The sequence below is a fragment of the Dermacentor albipictus genome, chromosome 1, assembly GCF_038994185.2.
Source record: "Dermacentor albipictus isolate Rhodes 1998 colony chromosome 1, USDA_Dalb.pri_finalv2, whole genome shotgun sequence".
NCBI lineage: Eukaryota > Metazoa > Arthropoda > Arachnida > Ixodida > Ixodidae > Dermacentor > Dermacentor albipictus.
The window spans coordinates 358,147,103-358,162,626 of record NC_091821.1 but is presented as its reverse complement, the minus strand read 5'-3'; the positions used below and the strand labels follow the sequence as shown (position 1 = coordinate 358,162,626).

The following is a 15,524-nucleotide window of genomic DNA, read 5'->3' as shown; positions in this document are numbered from 1 at the left end:
GCTGCTTCATTTCAATCACCCAAAACATAATAGTTGTTTTTGTTTTATTCCTTCATTAAACATGCTAGCGAGCTCTAACGAGGCAAAGCACGTTCACTTTCGTGTTTTTATTTCTGTGCATGCAGCTCAAAACGTTTGGAACAGGAATGAAAGGTGAGTACATCCGCGTGTGTGTTGATGGTGAGTTTGTGTTGTCATAACAGTAAACTGAAGTAATATAGAAGTGCCGATGAGTGTCTTTGGGTGAACAGTAATTTTTCAGCAGCACGCATATGAAGCATTGAACATAATAGCGTCTCGATGACCATCTATTTTTATCCAGAGGCGAATATACTAGTCCGGCATCGGTTAGTCACTTTCTGAAGACCAAGCTAAAATTTCTTTGCTTTTTTTTGCTAGTATTATTTCTTGCTAATGTGGTTGAAAAAAGTGACGACTCAAAGGTTGTAAGATGTTTTTCTTAAGAGAAGTTATATAAGTTATATACTGCAAAAAAAGAAAACAAAAGCAGTGTTCAAGTCAAATACCCTCACTATAGGAGGAATTTGGATGAAAAAGAAAAATGTCAAATTATGAAATAACGAAGAAAGAGAATTAACAATTGAGAATTGCACTGGTTTATCCGTCAAGTAAGTCGGATATCTGCTATTCATGGACGTTACATTATATTGCTACTAAGGCGCCTAATTGTCATTGCCCGAAAGGTAAAAGAGAAGCACCTGCGTTTAACAGAATGTAATCCCGCGAATATTCTCACCTGTTCCCGGTAAACCATCGCGGCTGACACGTGTTCACTTTTTGAAAGGTTTTGTGTGCTCGTAACCGCCGCATGGAATAGAATCACACTACAAATTACGGTATAAGTGTCACATACAATAATATACGCATACTGGAATACCTGTTGGTGTAGATGTAAGAATGGATGGATTAATAGATGTTATGAGCGTTCCCTTTGGTGGTCTTTTTGTGAGTTGCGCCACCAAGCTTTTGCTATTATACTGCCTAATGTCCTACATAGGTTAAACAAGAAAAAAAAACACTATGAACTCGCACAACCAAATTTTCTGATCTCCTATTGCGAACTTTGCTTTTGTACGTCTCCATTTTTTGTAGTTTCCCTACTTTTCTTCCACGAGTAAGCAGCAAAGTTGATAGCAACATGTTTCGACGGGGTATTGTACTAAGCAAGCACACACTTTTTTGCAATGCCCGATTGCACTTCATTCGCCTGTTAGTAGCAGTATCGAAGCAGAAACGTTCATCGGGTGGTCACGTTTCGGCCTTTGGTTTATGTAAAAAGAATATCGTGCGAAAATGGCAACAATTTTTGAAGTCGTTAGGCCACCTCGTCATCCGCAGCTTTGCATTGCAACAGCGTGAACAAAAAAGAAAATTTCACAGGTGGCTACACTGGAATTTGAACCCGTGGCACTCAAATGATTTCCACTTGCGAGTCAAGCGTGCTAACCACTGAGCCCTTGCACAACTTCTTTTTTTTTTGTGCATGGAATTATCGGTACTGTCAAACCAATGCAGTTACATTACCTAAGAACATACATACTTGCTGATGAGTTTGAAAAAAGTGACGACGCAAAGGTTGTCAGATGTTTTTGTTAAAAGAAGTTATATATAGCAAAAAAGAACGCAAACAAAACCACTGATCGAGTCAAATACCCTCAATAGGAGGAATTTGGATGAGAAAGAAAAATGAGAAAGAATGAAATAATGATGACAGGAAATGAACAATCGAGAATTGTACTGCTTTATCCGTCATGTAAGTCGGATATATGCTTCGGTGGGCATACAGTGCAAGGTTTTCTGCACAGAGTTTCCTAGAATAATTAATAGAAAGAACTCCATTGCTGCTATCGTTCAGGCACGACGGGAATAATCATTAGCACACGGATTTCTCCAGCCTCCATGTGTTGTGCCTGCCTTCACTGACCTAAAATTTAAAACAACGTATACTGTTCTTTAAATGTTGTGATCTACACTTACACATAGATCACAACGTGCGGGCGTCTTCTGCTCGGGTTCTACCAGCAACGTGGTGGTAATGTCGCAGCCTCTGGTGTGTTGCAGAGCCCTCCGCGAGGCGACTCTATTAACTGTACCAAGTGGACAGGCGTAGAAGGGAGAGGGAAGGGTAGGCGGTTTTTGGCTCACGTCGCCGGCACTTAGTTAGAAAAGGCAGTGGTTAAACTCACCAAATAACGTACGTTATCATAGCGCACGCAAACCACAGGAGCCCAATGACGTACGCAGTATGCGCAGTGAGGACGACGCTATAGTTTTACGTACGTAATGAGTTTACTTCTCGTTGCAAACGCTATTCTGAACTGTATACTCTAAACCGCACCTACTGTCATCGCTGCATCTGAGCTTGTGACATGCTTCATGAATGTTGCTGCCAAGAAACGGACTTGGATCGACACTGAAATATACAGGCGCATATTTTTAAGGGCCGCCGAAAAGCGACAGCATTTGAACGAGGCCTCATCGGAGGCTCCTACGATACATAGTCATTTTCCTTCTTAGTTGCTCGCTGGGCTTTGTTATCAGTCGCTGCGTGAAACAGTACAAGTTTTTATCGGTAATAATGAGAGGCACTAAATTTCAGAGAACATAATTGCAGGTTTTTAGCACTGCCCCCTTGGAAGCCAGATTTATTAGGCAAAACTCGGGAGCAGGCATGCGACAAGTTTGATGCGAGCAGCGGCTCCAGTGCACTGCGGGTTTAAGCGAGACGGATGCCGACAACTGGCAGGACACGTGTAGACAGAAAAAATAAAGGGAAAATGTGGAGAGAGAAAGAGGGAAGGCCTTTACGTGGGGTCTCGTAGCGACTAGAGGAGCGGCGGTTTCGACTTCGTCCTACAGGACGTGGAGGTCTGGAACGGAGCAACAGCCGGAAGGCAATGCTTTGGACCGCATGGGGTTTTGGGGCCCATTATGCAAACGCGTGAGGCAGCGAGGAAAACGCGTCAGACTAGGCGGCTAGAGCGTCAGGGCCAACGTGAGAGTGCTACGGTGGCCACGCGTCTTCGAGTCATTAGGCGCGCGAGCGGTCATTTGAAGATCCGAGGCCCCAACGTCCGTCCAGGCAAGGCGGCTTCACCGACGCTTAAATGGGCCGGAACAGAGCAAAGCGAATCTCCAGGGTGAGGCTCGGACCTCAGAGGAAAAGGGGTGAACGAAAACCGTAAGAGGAAACAGAGGTGAAGGAGAGAAAGGAAGGGGATTGTGGCGGCAGTGATGGAAGGGCCCCAGGGACGCGCCTGTTGTGCCGACATTGTGTGGGGAAAAGAGAGGATGCGTCACGAGCGTCTGGATCACACACTCATCGGCGCCACTTTTTGTCTGCCTCTTCCTCTCTCTATTATTATGTAACGCCTACCTCTTAACACCGCTACGATGATGGTTCGTGGACAGATGAGAATATAGGTAAGCTCTCGCGTTTAAGGCTTCAGTGGAATTTAAAGGAACAAGAGTGTTGAAGCGATAACGGGTCCTTGCACTCTTCTTGTTTCGCCAGCATTGCTTTCTGATCAGCCTGCTGAACGGAAAGGGCCTATAATGCTAGATGCAAATAAAATGTAAAAACTTGCTTGCTACGTCCATCATTCCGTCCTCTTTGAAAGGGTAGGCCATCGTCGTCGTCGTCATTATCGTATTACCTCTTTATCGTGAGCTTCACTCTCGCCACATTAGTAAGAAAATGAAAACTATGCCAACTACTAATGATCGAACTTGTGCCCCGCTGACTTTAAGAAGGTCGGAACTGAGCTAAGCACTGCGCAGCCGCGGATTGTTTCCGCTCGTCTGGTTCTTTGGTGTTTTGCGCATTATACAGTCTCTTAGAGGGTTAATGTAGTTCGGTAAATGCACCAGGCAATACTACAGCTGGCAAAGCAGTCGCTGTATGCATATGAATACAAAGAAGCTGCTGAGAAGAATTCATAGCTTTCTATTTCGCTCCCGCTGCTTCTTTTTCCGTCTACAGTGTGCGTGTTACAGTAATTTTTGTCAAGGCGACTTTTACTTGATCGCATGTAGTTCCTTGTACGGTACACTGCAGGATACTGGATGGAGGGACGATTCTAGGAATGAGTTGTGTACGTGGTCGTTCATATGACTGGAAAGCTCTGAAAGGGGTGCAGAGAGTAGCGTGTTCTTTGGTGCTTTGAAATCAAACTCTAAGCTGTTTATTTCTGCTGGCGTTCTCTTTCTGTTTGTGTGTTTCCTCATTTCTTTCTGTGCGAGAATATTAATTCCTTCTCATTTGCCTTTTCAATGACTCTCCTCAACCATTAAAAGACTCTGACATGAGCCACATTTTTAGGAAACAACAACAACCACGTAGGTACCCGCAGTGATCCGTTGGGTGTATTAATTCCCGTCCTACACCCCACGGGAATTAATTTGGCACGTGGCAACTTAGAATCGCAGAAAGCTGTAACTTAAATATGATATTCTCATATCATCCACCGAGGCACAAAACACATAATTCCACCAGCTAGCCGTAATTCTTAACCTCTCCTATGCCTCCATGTCCAATTTTTTTCCTGCCTAATACTGAATTGAATGTACTCATCACGTTTTACGCATATATCAACTGTACGGCCTCTTTTTTGATGTAGACCTGTCCCCTCTCGCTTTTACTCATGTCACCCTCCTATTGTTATTACGGTTACGGTCCCAACCCGCCTTCTTTTTTTTGTCTGTTTTTTTATTTTATTTTTTTGACACACCGTAACCAACACATTCCAAAGTCCCAGACTCCAGGATACCTTTTTCGGCACGTCAGCCACACAGGGTGTCGCCACTGCTCTATACCGCCATGACGACGCCTACGTTGAACTACTGAGGCTAAGGTCCCTTGAAAGACCAAGTCGCTGCCTTCCAGCTACCCATTGTATTGCACCCCAGACTCCTTGTCGCCATCTCAACTCCTTCAAAATTATCCGACGCATTGCTGCTACGCTACTCAAGTCATTCTTTCAAATGATCTTTTTTTGGTCCTTTTTTATACTTGTGCACTGACCGGCTGACCGGCTCTTCTAGAGCCACAAAAGCTTGCCGCCAACGACACCCGTGCAGGCTCCCTAACCTCTCGTACCCCAACACCCTCCTGTTTTTTTTCTTTTCTTGTTTTTTTAAATATTTTTTTCCTCCTGGTCTTTTCTTATCTTTTTTCCCCCGCCTTCCCACTTTCCCGCTCTTTTCCCCTCGTCTTAGAAACCACACTTGCCGATGTCAGGCGACAGCGCTCATTTTCTTTGCAGTCTCTCCCTTTACGATCAGCCGCCACCAACAACAACCACTCATGATGTCACTCTATCAACCCGTTAAAACTAACACGCCGAGCATGACGAGGCTACCTTTGATGAAGATTTGACCTCCTATCAAAACGTTCGCTGGCACTTCTGAGGCACCTTATTCTTGTTTATAACATTTATACCACAGTTGGACTGGTTTTAAACACCCGACTCCCGCAAAGCTGTAAACAAGAACGTCATTTACGGTGTCTGCAGCGCATGGATGAATACAATGTCAATGGGAACCAAGGCTTACTTTATGCGTGACTTGGGTAGAGAAACTGAGACAAAAAAAAATTGGCGAGAATTATAAGCGTGCTCTCATTGTTTGTGACTAGAGAGGACGATGTTTACGTAATTACATCCAACCGCCCGTCAGAAATTTAGTCCAATACCGTTCACGTTCCGTTATGGTGTAGCCACGTATATACACAGCTCCGCGATAGGTCATCTGCATAAACATGTTCTCTATTTACCTTTTAACTTTCGCAAGTCCAGTGAACCTGCGTTGACAGGCTACGGAGATAGTGAGTGAAAGATTTGTTACTGTCCACTTCGAGCAATCAAAGTAAAGCCATTCTACATGACTTTGTTCGACTGCGTGACACCAAAGATGGTGCTACCAAGGCATAACGAACAATTTAATGAAAAGAAAAAAACGCCTTGGTAACAGCAGCCGGAAGTTGCCTTGCCCTTCGTCTTTGTTCTACGCAAATCCCAAGATTCTCTTTTTAATAACGATATATAGTAGATGCCCTCACATTAAAGCCTTCGTTGCCAGCCATAGACTCCGAAAGCACCACAGGGTCAGTGTGATCTTTATGATCCCATCGACTGGAACCACCGATTTCTTCTACCAATGCACCAAGACGCCACCCTCGAAAAAATAATGATTGTATGCGCATGAAAAGTATAGGGAAGTCAGACATAAACAACATGATGAACACAAGTAGTTGCAGCCCCCTAACATTACCACAGTGCGCTCGTGCCAGACCATTTCCTGTGACTGCGCTATTCTGTGCCACGGGGCTCCCGTCTACGAAGCACAGGTGCCCCAGTGCATTCATTGCTCATGCGTGCCTGCCATCGAAATAGCGTACTCTTGCCTGTTTCACTGAGGCACTCAGTAAATGTGTTTCGCGTGACGGCGTGCTCTTTCTTCTACGAATCGGGTACCCTAGTGGGATGGTTCTGGCTGCATATCGAAGAGTTTGATGGCGAAGGGTTTGCGTTCGAAATGTAGACCTTACGCCAGTCTTAATAAAAGTACTTAAACTGTGGTCAAACCCGGATTCCAGCAAACCTGTAAACCAGAACCTCACTCACTCATTTTGGAAGTCTGCACCGCATGGGGGGACACAATGACAAATTGACCACAACACGAAACGACTTTTGTTGTGTTTTCTTTTCATTGTGTTTATTCGGCACTGCAAACTTCGACAGTACTAACAAGCCTAATTTTTATTCGTTCGCTGTTATAGTTTAGAGTTTAGGAAGTCGCTCTATGGATTTTTCTTTTTTACTTGGCTGATTAACAGGGAAAATTAGTGCTTTGAACAGCTACAGTCAAGGCTGAATTTTACGTGGCGATCGGTTGGAGCACTACGTTTGGCACCAATGTAGCAGCTACGGGCCATGTTGCTGCCTAGTGTACGTGCACCAAGCATATCATCGTAACAGGGTAGAAAACTTTTAAGTTTTCCCAGGCACACACAAAAAAGGGCGCAGAATGTGTTCCGCTGTGTCTGCGATCAGCAGTCTGCCCCAAGCACTGCGCAGAGCCCGTTTTTATAGCCGATTCAGGTCTTTTTACGCATACGGTTAAGTAACATAGTGCAGTGAAGCATGATGATAAATATTCCATCGCGTGCACTAAAGCAAGATAATGCTTTGAAGCCCACACATCATACAAGTTACAGCTGGAGAGAGGTGAAGTAGGCGTAAGTAATTTAGGATTGTCTCCCCTTGAAAACTGTTTGTTGCGTAACTTTTCTTCCGAAGCGGTTTCATGTGCGCATACTCTGCATGAGTTAGCTCTCTGCATTGGTGCATATGATGAAAAGGTATTAAATATTTGAAGTTTGTTAAGATAATCCGTTCAAGAAATGCTAATAAAAGGACATTTCCCCCTTGAAAATAAGAGCACTCAGTTATTTAGACCTGATCTGAATTGAGGAACAAGCGCTTGATCGCAAACTTATCCTTGAATGTAATCAACCGGGAGATAAGAAATAACCGGACGCAAGGACTGAAGAGGACATTTTGCTAGATACATACGTTTCCAGTGAAACGCACATTCTTTTTTTTTCACACCAGATAGAATAACAACTTGTGCGTCCAAACTAGGTTGGACGTGTCCCACAGTGACCATTGAGTTAGCTCTGAGAATTAAATGTGAATATAATTCAGTGTTCTTGTATACGTCAGTATTGCAAGGCACTGCTAAGTCATGGTTGCTCTTCCAAGGCGTGCGTGAACGCGCGTCTATCAGGCACACGCAAGACGCGTTATCTTGCGCCTGCGTTGAAGAATGACACAACTGCCACCGAGGGAACACTATTGCTGGAGCATATTATAACAGGAAATCTAACGCTGCCCAAAGAGGAAAAATAAAACATTTGCCCATGAATAATTTCCCCGGTCTCGAGTCGCTATTAATGCGAAAACATACATTTATCTCCGCAGCCGTACGGCATGCCATCGGTGCTCATAGAGACACGTCTGGGGCAGACTGGAGAAAAAAGTGCTTGTGAGAACGAAATGCACAGATGAGCATTACGGCCCTCATAAGCAGCCCCCAAGGCGCCCCTCGGGTGTCGTTTACGACTTCTCCGCAGAGGCCGTCACACGTTCATTAGTCGTCAGTACTGCTCGCGCCTGTGCTAAGCAGCAGAGATCGCTTCCGCAGTCACTACGACTATCGCCACGCACGTTACGCTTTCTCCGCACATTGAGAGCATTAGGCGCGCGGGCTCTAAGTTGTAGCGTACGAAGAGGAGCACGCGCGCTATGTAGGCATAACGCGCGGTATTCACGAAGTGTGCCTAAGGCTAGCACAACTCTTCGGGATCTGCGCGATCCAAAAGTTGGCGGCCCGCACTCCTCCTTCAGCGAAATCGTTTGTCTGCCAACAATTATGCTTCATGGGCACTGCCACGCGTCTTGGCAATGCGTGCTGGTGGCGGCTGACGCTCGACGACGACGTTGTCCAGACTGCGCTGTAGCCTGCTCATCGCGCCTGCGTGTAGTCCGTACGGCCGTCTCCGACTCCAGCCGCTGCGCCGCCCGCATGAGGGCATCTCAGCGGGAGAGAAAGAGAGATCAACACTATGAATCTGAGATAAGAGACGCGTCAAGCTCGCGTGCTTCCGCATATGCATAGTCGCTCCCAGCCCCACTCCCCTTCTCCGTACCCACCCGAATCGCCGTAATTGGAGCCAGAATGCTGACGACAAAAACAAACTAGGCTATATTGTATCTGCAGAGTGATAATGCACTCCGACTGCCGCTGACTGAAAAATAAGGGGTGCGGGAAGCCGAGCCACTCCAACTTGAACGGGTGAATGCGTGAGTGGCCAGAACCCCAGCCTCCTTGAGCTTGAGCAGTTCGGGCATGTGAAACGACAACTGGCAATTGCAGTGGCGTATGCTTTAAACTAAAGCATGTGCGGCATTTAGTTCACGTTTTTCGCGTACCGCCTAGCACCGCCGTTGCAAAAGTAATGAGATGCTGTAGATGTTATAAAGCAGGCATTCACTCACGCTGCATTTGTGGCATCGACGGGGTTGAGGTTTCTACTCCTGTCAAGGAAGTTTGGAAGAATAAAATGAAAAAAAAATATATTGTGTCTTTGAGTTGTATATTTTATTCTAGTTTGCCACCGTAATCATGGGATCACAGAAAATTACCGTTCCTAATTTTATATTTTCCGCTAGGCAGGAAAACTTTAGGCACATCGAGCAGCATGCTCAGTGAATAACTCAGCATGCTGAATGACTAATTCAGCTTGCTTATTTGCCCAATAACCAGTAAAAATAATGCAAACACTCGCTACCGACACTTCCCGTCTAAAGAAAAACGACAAGCAGCATGGAGAAGCACCTATCATTTTTTTTCCTTTCTCCTTTTCTTTTTCTTGGCTACTACATTTCCCTGCTGAGTAAGGGAAGGTTCCAGATTCGATCTCGGCCACGGCGTTCGCATTTCAACAGGAGCGAAATCTAAAATGCTCGACTGTAGCGATATTTAGGAGTGCGATAAAGAAACCCAGGTGTTAAAAAGTATTGTAATCTGGAGCATATATATATATATATATATATATATATATATATAGACAACTCACGGTGGTGTGCACCGGACCACCGCTAGTTGCACATCACTTCTTGAAGAGGCAGGACGTGTGCCGAGTCAGCTAACAAACAACTTTTTGCAATGTGGTGAACATGGTTTAAAACACGGATCCAGAACCTCAAAGAAGCGAGACCCTGACCACTAGACTGCAGCTTAATTTTTTTTTCCAGTACCACGATACTATGCGAGACATGCCGCAAATATCGGTGACGAGCGCGTCCCGTAACTTTATCTATATCGTCAGCTAAAATATCTACGACCGCAGTTTTTATAAATTCTGGCTATGTGACGTGGATATTACGCCAAACCTCTCGGTTTGGTGTGTGTGTGCGTGTGTGCGTGTGTGCGTGTGTGTGTGTGTGTGTGTGCGTGTGTGTGTGTGTGTGTGTGTGTGTGCGTGTGTGTGTGTGTGTGTGTGTGTGTGTGTGTGTGTGTGTGTGTGCGTGTGTGTGTGTGTGTGTGTGTGTGTAATAGAGCCGAACCGAATCATGCCACATGCATCGACAACAGGTGATATCGCAGTTCTAGTCCTTGCTTAACAGCGGTCGTTAATTTTTGCTCAGCAGCTCTAGTGTGTAGGATACGGAGCACACTGTCAAGTGATGCTGTGAAAGCAGCGCAAGAATACCTAGCGGTCCTACCACCATGTCCAATTCCGCAATACGAAGAAGTATTTTTCTGTAACGCTAATGCTGTTCACTCGTTTACACTTGTTGACCGCAGATTCTCCCGACTGGCACTTATGATGTAGTTATTATTATGTTGTACGCATATAGGCTTGCTGTGCAAAAGCTTAGAGCATTTGAAGCCACTCCGTGGGTAGATGGTTATATTTTCTTATAATATTGATATTCATTTACATATCTGCTTTTCGCCCTTGCTTTCAGAGAGTGCAACCATGTCCCCCACGATCTGGTCGAAGGAAATTTGGACTTGGGGACGGAACTCATGGGTGAGAGGCAGCCGCAATTTTTGTCTGCTGGAAATGTAAACTATTTCCGGAGGCTTTTCAGAAGTAAAGTACGCTATCCGTCGTAAATGCAGTGACGCAATAAAACATTGCACGAGCAAAGGAATCAAGAACGACACAATAACGCAAGGACTCACACTTGCGAGTTATAGCCCTTGGTCGTGTCCTTCTTCGTCCTGTTGCTTACTATGTTCTTCCTGGCCATCATGAAGAAACTCGCCTGAGTTTTAATTTTTATTTAGTGTAACAGCTGCTATCTCGTTAAAGAAAGGAAAAGCTTTGCTGTAGTATAATACAATGTTACTTTACATTACACAATCGTTTATTTGAACGAAAGAATCCCAACAGTGGGTAGGAGAGATAATAAAGCAGGAAATTATTAGTTTGAGTGAGAGCAGAGTCAAAAGCAGAAGATAAAGAGACGAGTTATGGCGTTAGCTCACACTGCCACTCTATTAGCATGCCTGTTATTGTGCACCGTCTCTTCACTCAAGGCAGCACTGGAGAGTAGCTTTGGCTTTGTTTCCTGTTTTCCTCGGTTTTTATGAGCAAGTGAGCCTGTCATCAAAATGTATGACAGGGAAGTCCTCAGAACGTAGGAAGTTCTGTTACACTTCAGGGCAGTGCAAATGCCGTCACAGGGCGCGGTTAAACCTAAACCTGAAAAGAGCCAGGAACAGTGATTCTGTTGCTTAAGAAGCCTCAGTTGCCTCAGTAAGCAGACCTTCAATATAGCCACTGGCGTAGCTCATCTGATAAAGCTATGCAGGTAGGCATATACCAGCACTTTATTTGAACCTGTGAGTCTAATTTCCTCCCTTTTTCTAGTATCAGTCTGTTTCAGATTTTTCGTGCCGTGTTCACCGAGCGCACCACAGCTGGAAAAGGAGATTCTATCTGACTTTCCTCGCAACAAAATTATATACAGGGTACTTTTTTTTGAGCTGCGCCAATTTTTTCAAAAATTGCCTATGGCAGATAGCACTATTCTAACCCGCAATCTATATTAATCGATGAGGCGGCCATTACTTCTACAAGAAATCAAAATATTCATTTGAGTAAATGATGCAGTTATGCTAATTAACCGTATACGTAAGGCTACATGTTTCAATCTACGAATTATAGCCGCCTAGTTAGCACGGCGTATCCAGTTGGGCATCGAATTCGCTTGGCAGCACCAGTTCCGAGATAATAATTTTCAAAGTGTCCGTCGAAATACATTGGTGTTTCAATTACTTTTCTGCTTCAATGCATAAAACAGCGGTTTCTTTATAAACTCATTGGAACGGCAATGCATTTCGTCGGACACCTTGAAAATTGATATCTCGGCACTGGTGCTGTCCAGGGAATTCATTTTAAGTAGATACGTCGTGCGAGCTCAGCCGCTCTAATTCGTAAATTGAAATATGCAGCGTAAAGTAATTAATTCAAAAGGTAATGAGCGTAATTATGTTAATTTCTCAATTGCATATTTTGGTTTCTCGTAGAAGTAATGGCAGCTTCAACGAGTAATTTAGATCAAGGGTTAAAATTCAGCCATTCGCCATAGGCAATTGTCTTGACATTTGATGCAGCTAAGAAAAAAAAACTCTGCATTCTATTACATTCGAACAACAATATGATGTTACTACCTCTGGAGGTTGTCGTAAGTCATATTTTACCAATTCCCTGACATATTTTACTCTGAGAAATTCAATTATTTCAATAAATCACTTGCGTCAGATGTAGGGCCCACAACAAACGGCAGCTGGAAGGATTGTGTTCGAGTTTCCGCTTAACAGAACTTTGTTTTCTCGTATATTGGAATTATTATCCGATGGTATCCCGTCTGCAGGTCAAGCGTAAGTCGTAATTTTGCGATTTCTTTAAAGCATTTTACTTCAAAAAATTCAATTCCTTAAATAACTCAACTGCGCTAGGCGGAGGGCCTACAAGAATGATTACACATGCTGCACTTCCACAGACGTGCGTGCGTGTGTGCGTGACCATGTCGCTTATAGAGGCGGCATTGTGGCGGTGGTACTCGCCTAACGTACATGCCTGCTTCTCTGTACATCCAATTACACAGGGTGTAATTGCAGCGAATTTTTTACTTCAAGTCTGGGTTGGACATAACGGGGATGAATGAATCTTCCAGATGAGACGAGCATTAAGAAGGCGCTGCGGCTCAGATGCTGTACCTTCCAGAAAGAAATAGGTTTGGGCATGTTGGTTATTCATCGCAAAAAAAGTAACCTAGCGCAGTAAGGAGGAGGGAAAAGTCGAGACAGGACAAGAGCTAACATTCAACAAAGATTTTCTGCGGATCCGGAGCATATATATCCACCCATCTGAGTCCGCAAGGAAAACAAAGGTACACTGCCACGAGCAGACTATGTCAAGAGTTCAAGCTCTTTCTTTGACAAAGCCACTGACGGCCAACTGACGCAAATATCTCCTACCCGTGCGATCTCGGTAGCTTTTACGATTTCCCTGGTTAAGCTATTGCGAGGCCGATATGCGACAACAGTATGATCAAAAAGTTGACGGCAAGGTGGCTGCGCGTCACATTTTGTTACATTTGGCTGCCAGTTGTAGTCTGTAGCAATATTGTTGATTTTCTTGTGGTGCCCTTGCATACCCACGTTCGAGCACATGCAGGTCTGACCAATGTAGTGTATTCCCCATGGAAGTAGAATTCTGTAAGCAGCTCATTTTTTGCAGGTGACCTAATCATCTTTGTGCTCAATGGCACAGTCAGGTTTGAGCATTCTCATAGGGCAGCTCTACTTGAACAATCTCAAACTCTTATTTGGCGCTGTGAACAACATTCTGACGCTGGCACGTTTCCCTACGTTTTTAAGATTGTGAGAAACCTTACGCAGGTAGGGAATCACTGTTACCTTATCTTCGTATCTATATTCATTTTTATTTCTCCTGTTATCCGCTTTCTGTTCGTCACTCATACGCGATTTCGTCTTCCGTCTGCGATGCAGGCCTTCAGCATCGGAGATTATAACGTGCCTCGGATACCCCGCCGTCTCCAAGCGTGCCACTTGCCTTTGAAGGCTTTCTGCCATGGAATGTCTCGCGCTCTACCAGGGAGCGCCAGACAAGAAATAGAGCAGTATATTTCTTTTTAGAAGCTTGGAGTGTACTGAGCTGTGCGGTAAAGGGTGCTTATTGGATGTATGGGCCAAGAGACAATAAGTCCTCTTAGGAAATAAGCACCACCACCTCAAGTGACGTACGTTAAACGCGCACGCACGTATGCGGAAGTGAAGCATAGATCCTCATTCTTGAAGGCCAAATGCCTTATTGAACTAAATGAATGTTTAAAAGTAAATTGCGCCAGAAAGCGCGTAAAGTACGACTTACACACAACCTGCAAACATGATAGCATGAGATTGTGATAGGAATGTATGAGAAAACGTAATTTTGTTACTCAGCCACTCAAAGGCAAAGTCCTTTTCTGGCAACCGTTTCAGGTCTGTCCGAGGGGTCATGGCCGCTAGGTGGCGGCACTTCTTTTTTTGTGTGTGTGAGCACCCCACAAAAAATCCCGACCAACTAGAGGCTAACTTCACTGTAAAAGAATATTAAAAGAAAGAACGCGCATTTAGTTATATGGGGCTTCAGATACAACACGCGCTGACCTGAATACTTATAGCCGGCAAAGTGCAAATGTCTATTGTTTCATGTTAAGTTCACGTGTATGATTCGATGCACCATTCTGCTCTCGCAGCATTCGACCCGCCGGCAATGATCACGTTCAAGGATCCCCTCTCAATGAAGCCAGCACTGAACGGCAGCAATGGTACAATCCTGGGTCTGTCGTCACAGCCGAAAGGACGAGTGCCGTCGCCGTCCTAAGCAGCTGGACCGTCGACTGTGGCGCCAACTGGCCCCGCTTCATTCATCGCCGCCACGTGGTGGCAGTGACGCATTGTGAAAGCATGACTTTCGTTATCCGCCTGACCGGCACGACCCTGTCGCCGTCGTCTGAAAAAGACATGCGCAGAAACGATAAATTGTGTTCTACCCTTCAGTCGTCGTCCTCAACGCACCTAGAATGCTCAACGGGGAGGAAAATAGTGGGTCGTGACATCGACGAAGAAGCTACGAGACTCATAGACAAGACTCGAAGAAGTGGATAACACTTACCATTGCCTAACCAATGCCGATAGCAGTACGGACATGTATTTTCCAGTGACTTCTTTGCTGCATGCTTCGCAGCGCAGGTTATCAAGTTTCTTTTCCATAACATTTTTTTTTCTCGTGAAATGCGCTTGCTTTGTAAAAGAGAGTATAGTGCGAACATCAAGGTGCGGCAAAGAAAGATGGAGATCGTTAGCGTACGTCAAAGGGTCTAGGTATACATAAGAATTGTGGAACGAGGTTATTTGGTCGATCATCTTTTTGACTCACGCCGTCGTCAGATGGCAGGGCCACTCAAAACCATTGCTTCGGTCTACGTACTAACGATAGCGCCATGTGCCAGCACTACGATGAGCCGCGCCGTCGCGCAAGTGTTTCCGGCCAGCTGATCTGTTAGCGAACATTTCTGCTTCACTTATAGCTCAACCTTAGCTCCAACAATACCCATGTACAATCAGCCCAGGCGTTTGTATATTTGGCATATTTTGTTCACTTCCTTTGGTATTTCTACGGCTCCTTAAGCGCAAGGTGTTCCCTGAAAACAGCGTCGCCAACCCTTTGCTAGCAGCTTCTTTGAGCATAATGATTCTTATTGAACTCATTTGCATTTCTCTTAGCGTCTCAATCTACAGCATTATTTATGCTATTCAGTGATTTGAAAGTGTTCAGTTATTTTGCCTATTGTCGGAAATACTATGGTGTTGGGGAAAGAAATGTACTCCCTCAGAAAAAGAAATACCGAGGTATT

At 44.8% G+C, this 15,524-nt stretch overlaps 1 protein-coding gene across 1 annotated transcript in view; it reads left to right on the top strand.

Annotated features, from left to right (window-relative positions):
• LOC135903351 (synaptogenesis protein syg-2-like) overlaps window positions 1–14,621 on the top strand; it is a 108,319-nt gene extending 93,698 nt beyond the window's left edge. Inside the window, exons 10-12 of the mRNA XM_065433701.2 lie at window positions 126–153; window positions 10,557–10,621; window positions 14,364–14,621. Of these exons, the coding sequence (XP_065289773.1) occupies window positions 126–153; window positions 10,557–10,621; window positions 14,364–14,491 (221 nt within the window). The 3' untranslated portion in view covers window positions 14,492–14,621. The remainder of the gene's footprint in view (window positions 1–125; window positions 154–10,556; window positions 10,622–14,363) is intronic.
• The last annotated feature ends 903 nt before the right edge of the window (window positions 14,622–15,524 follow it).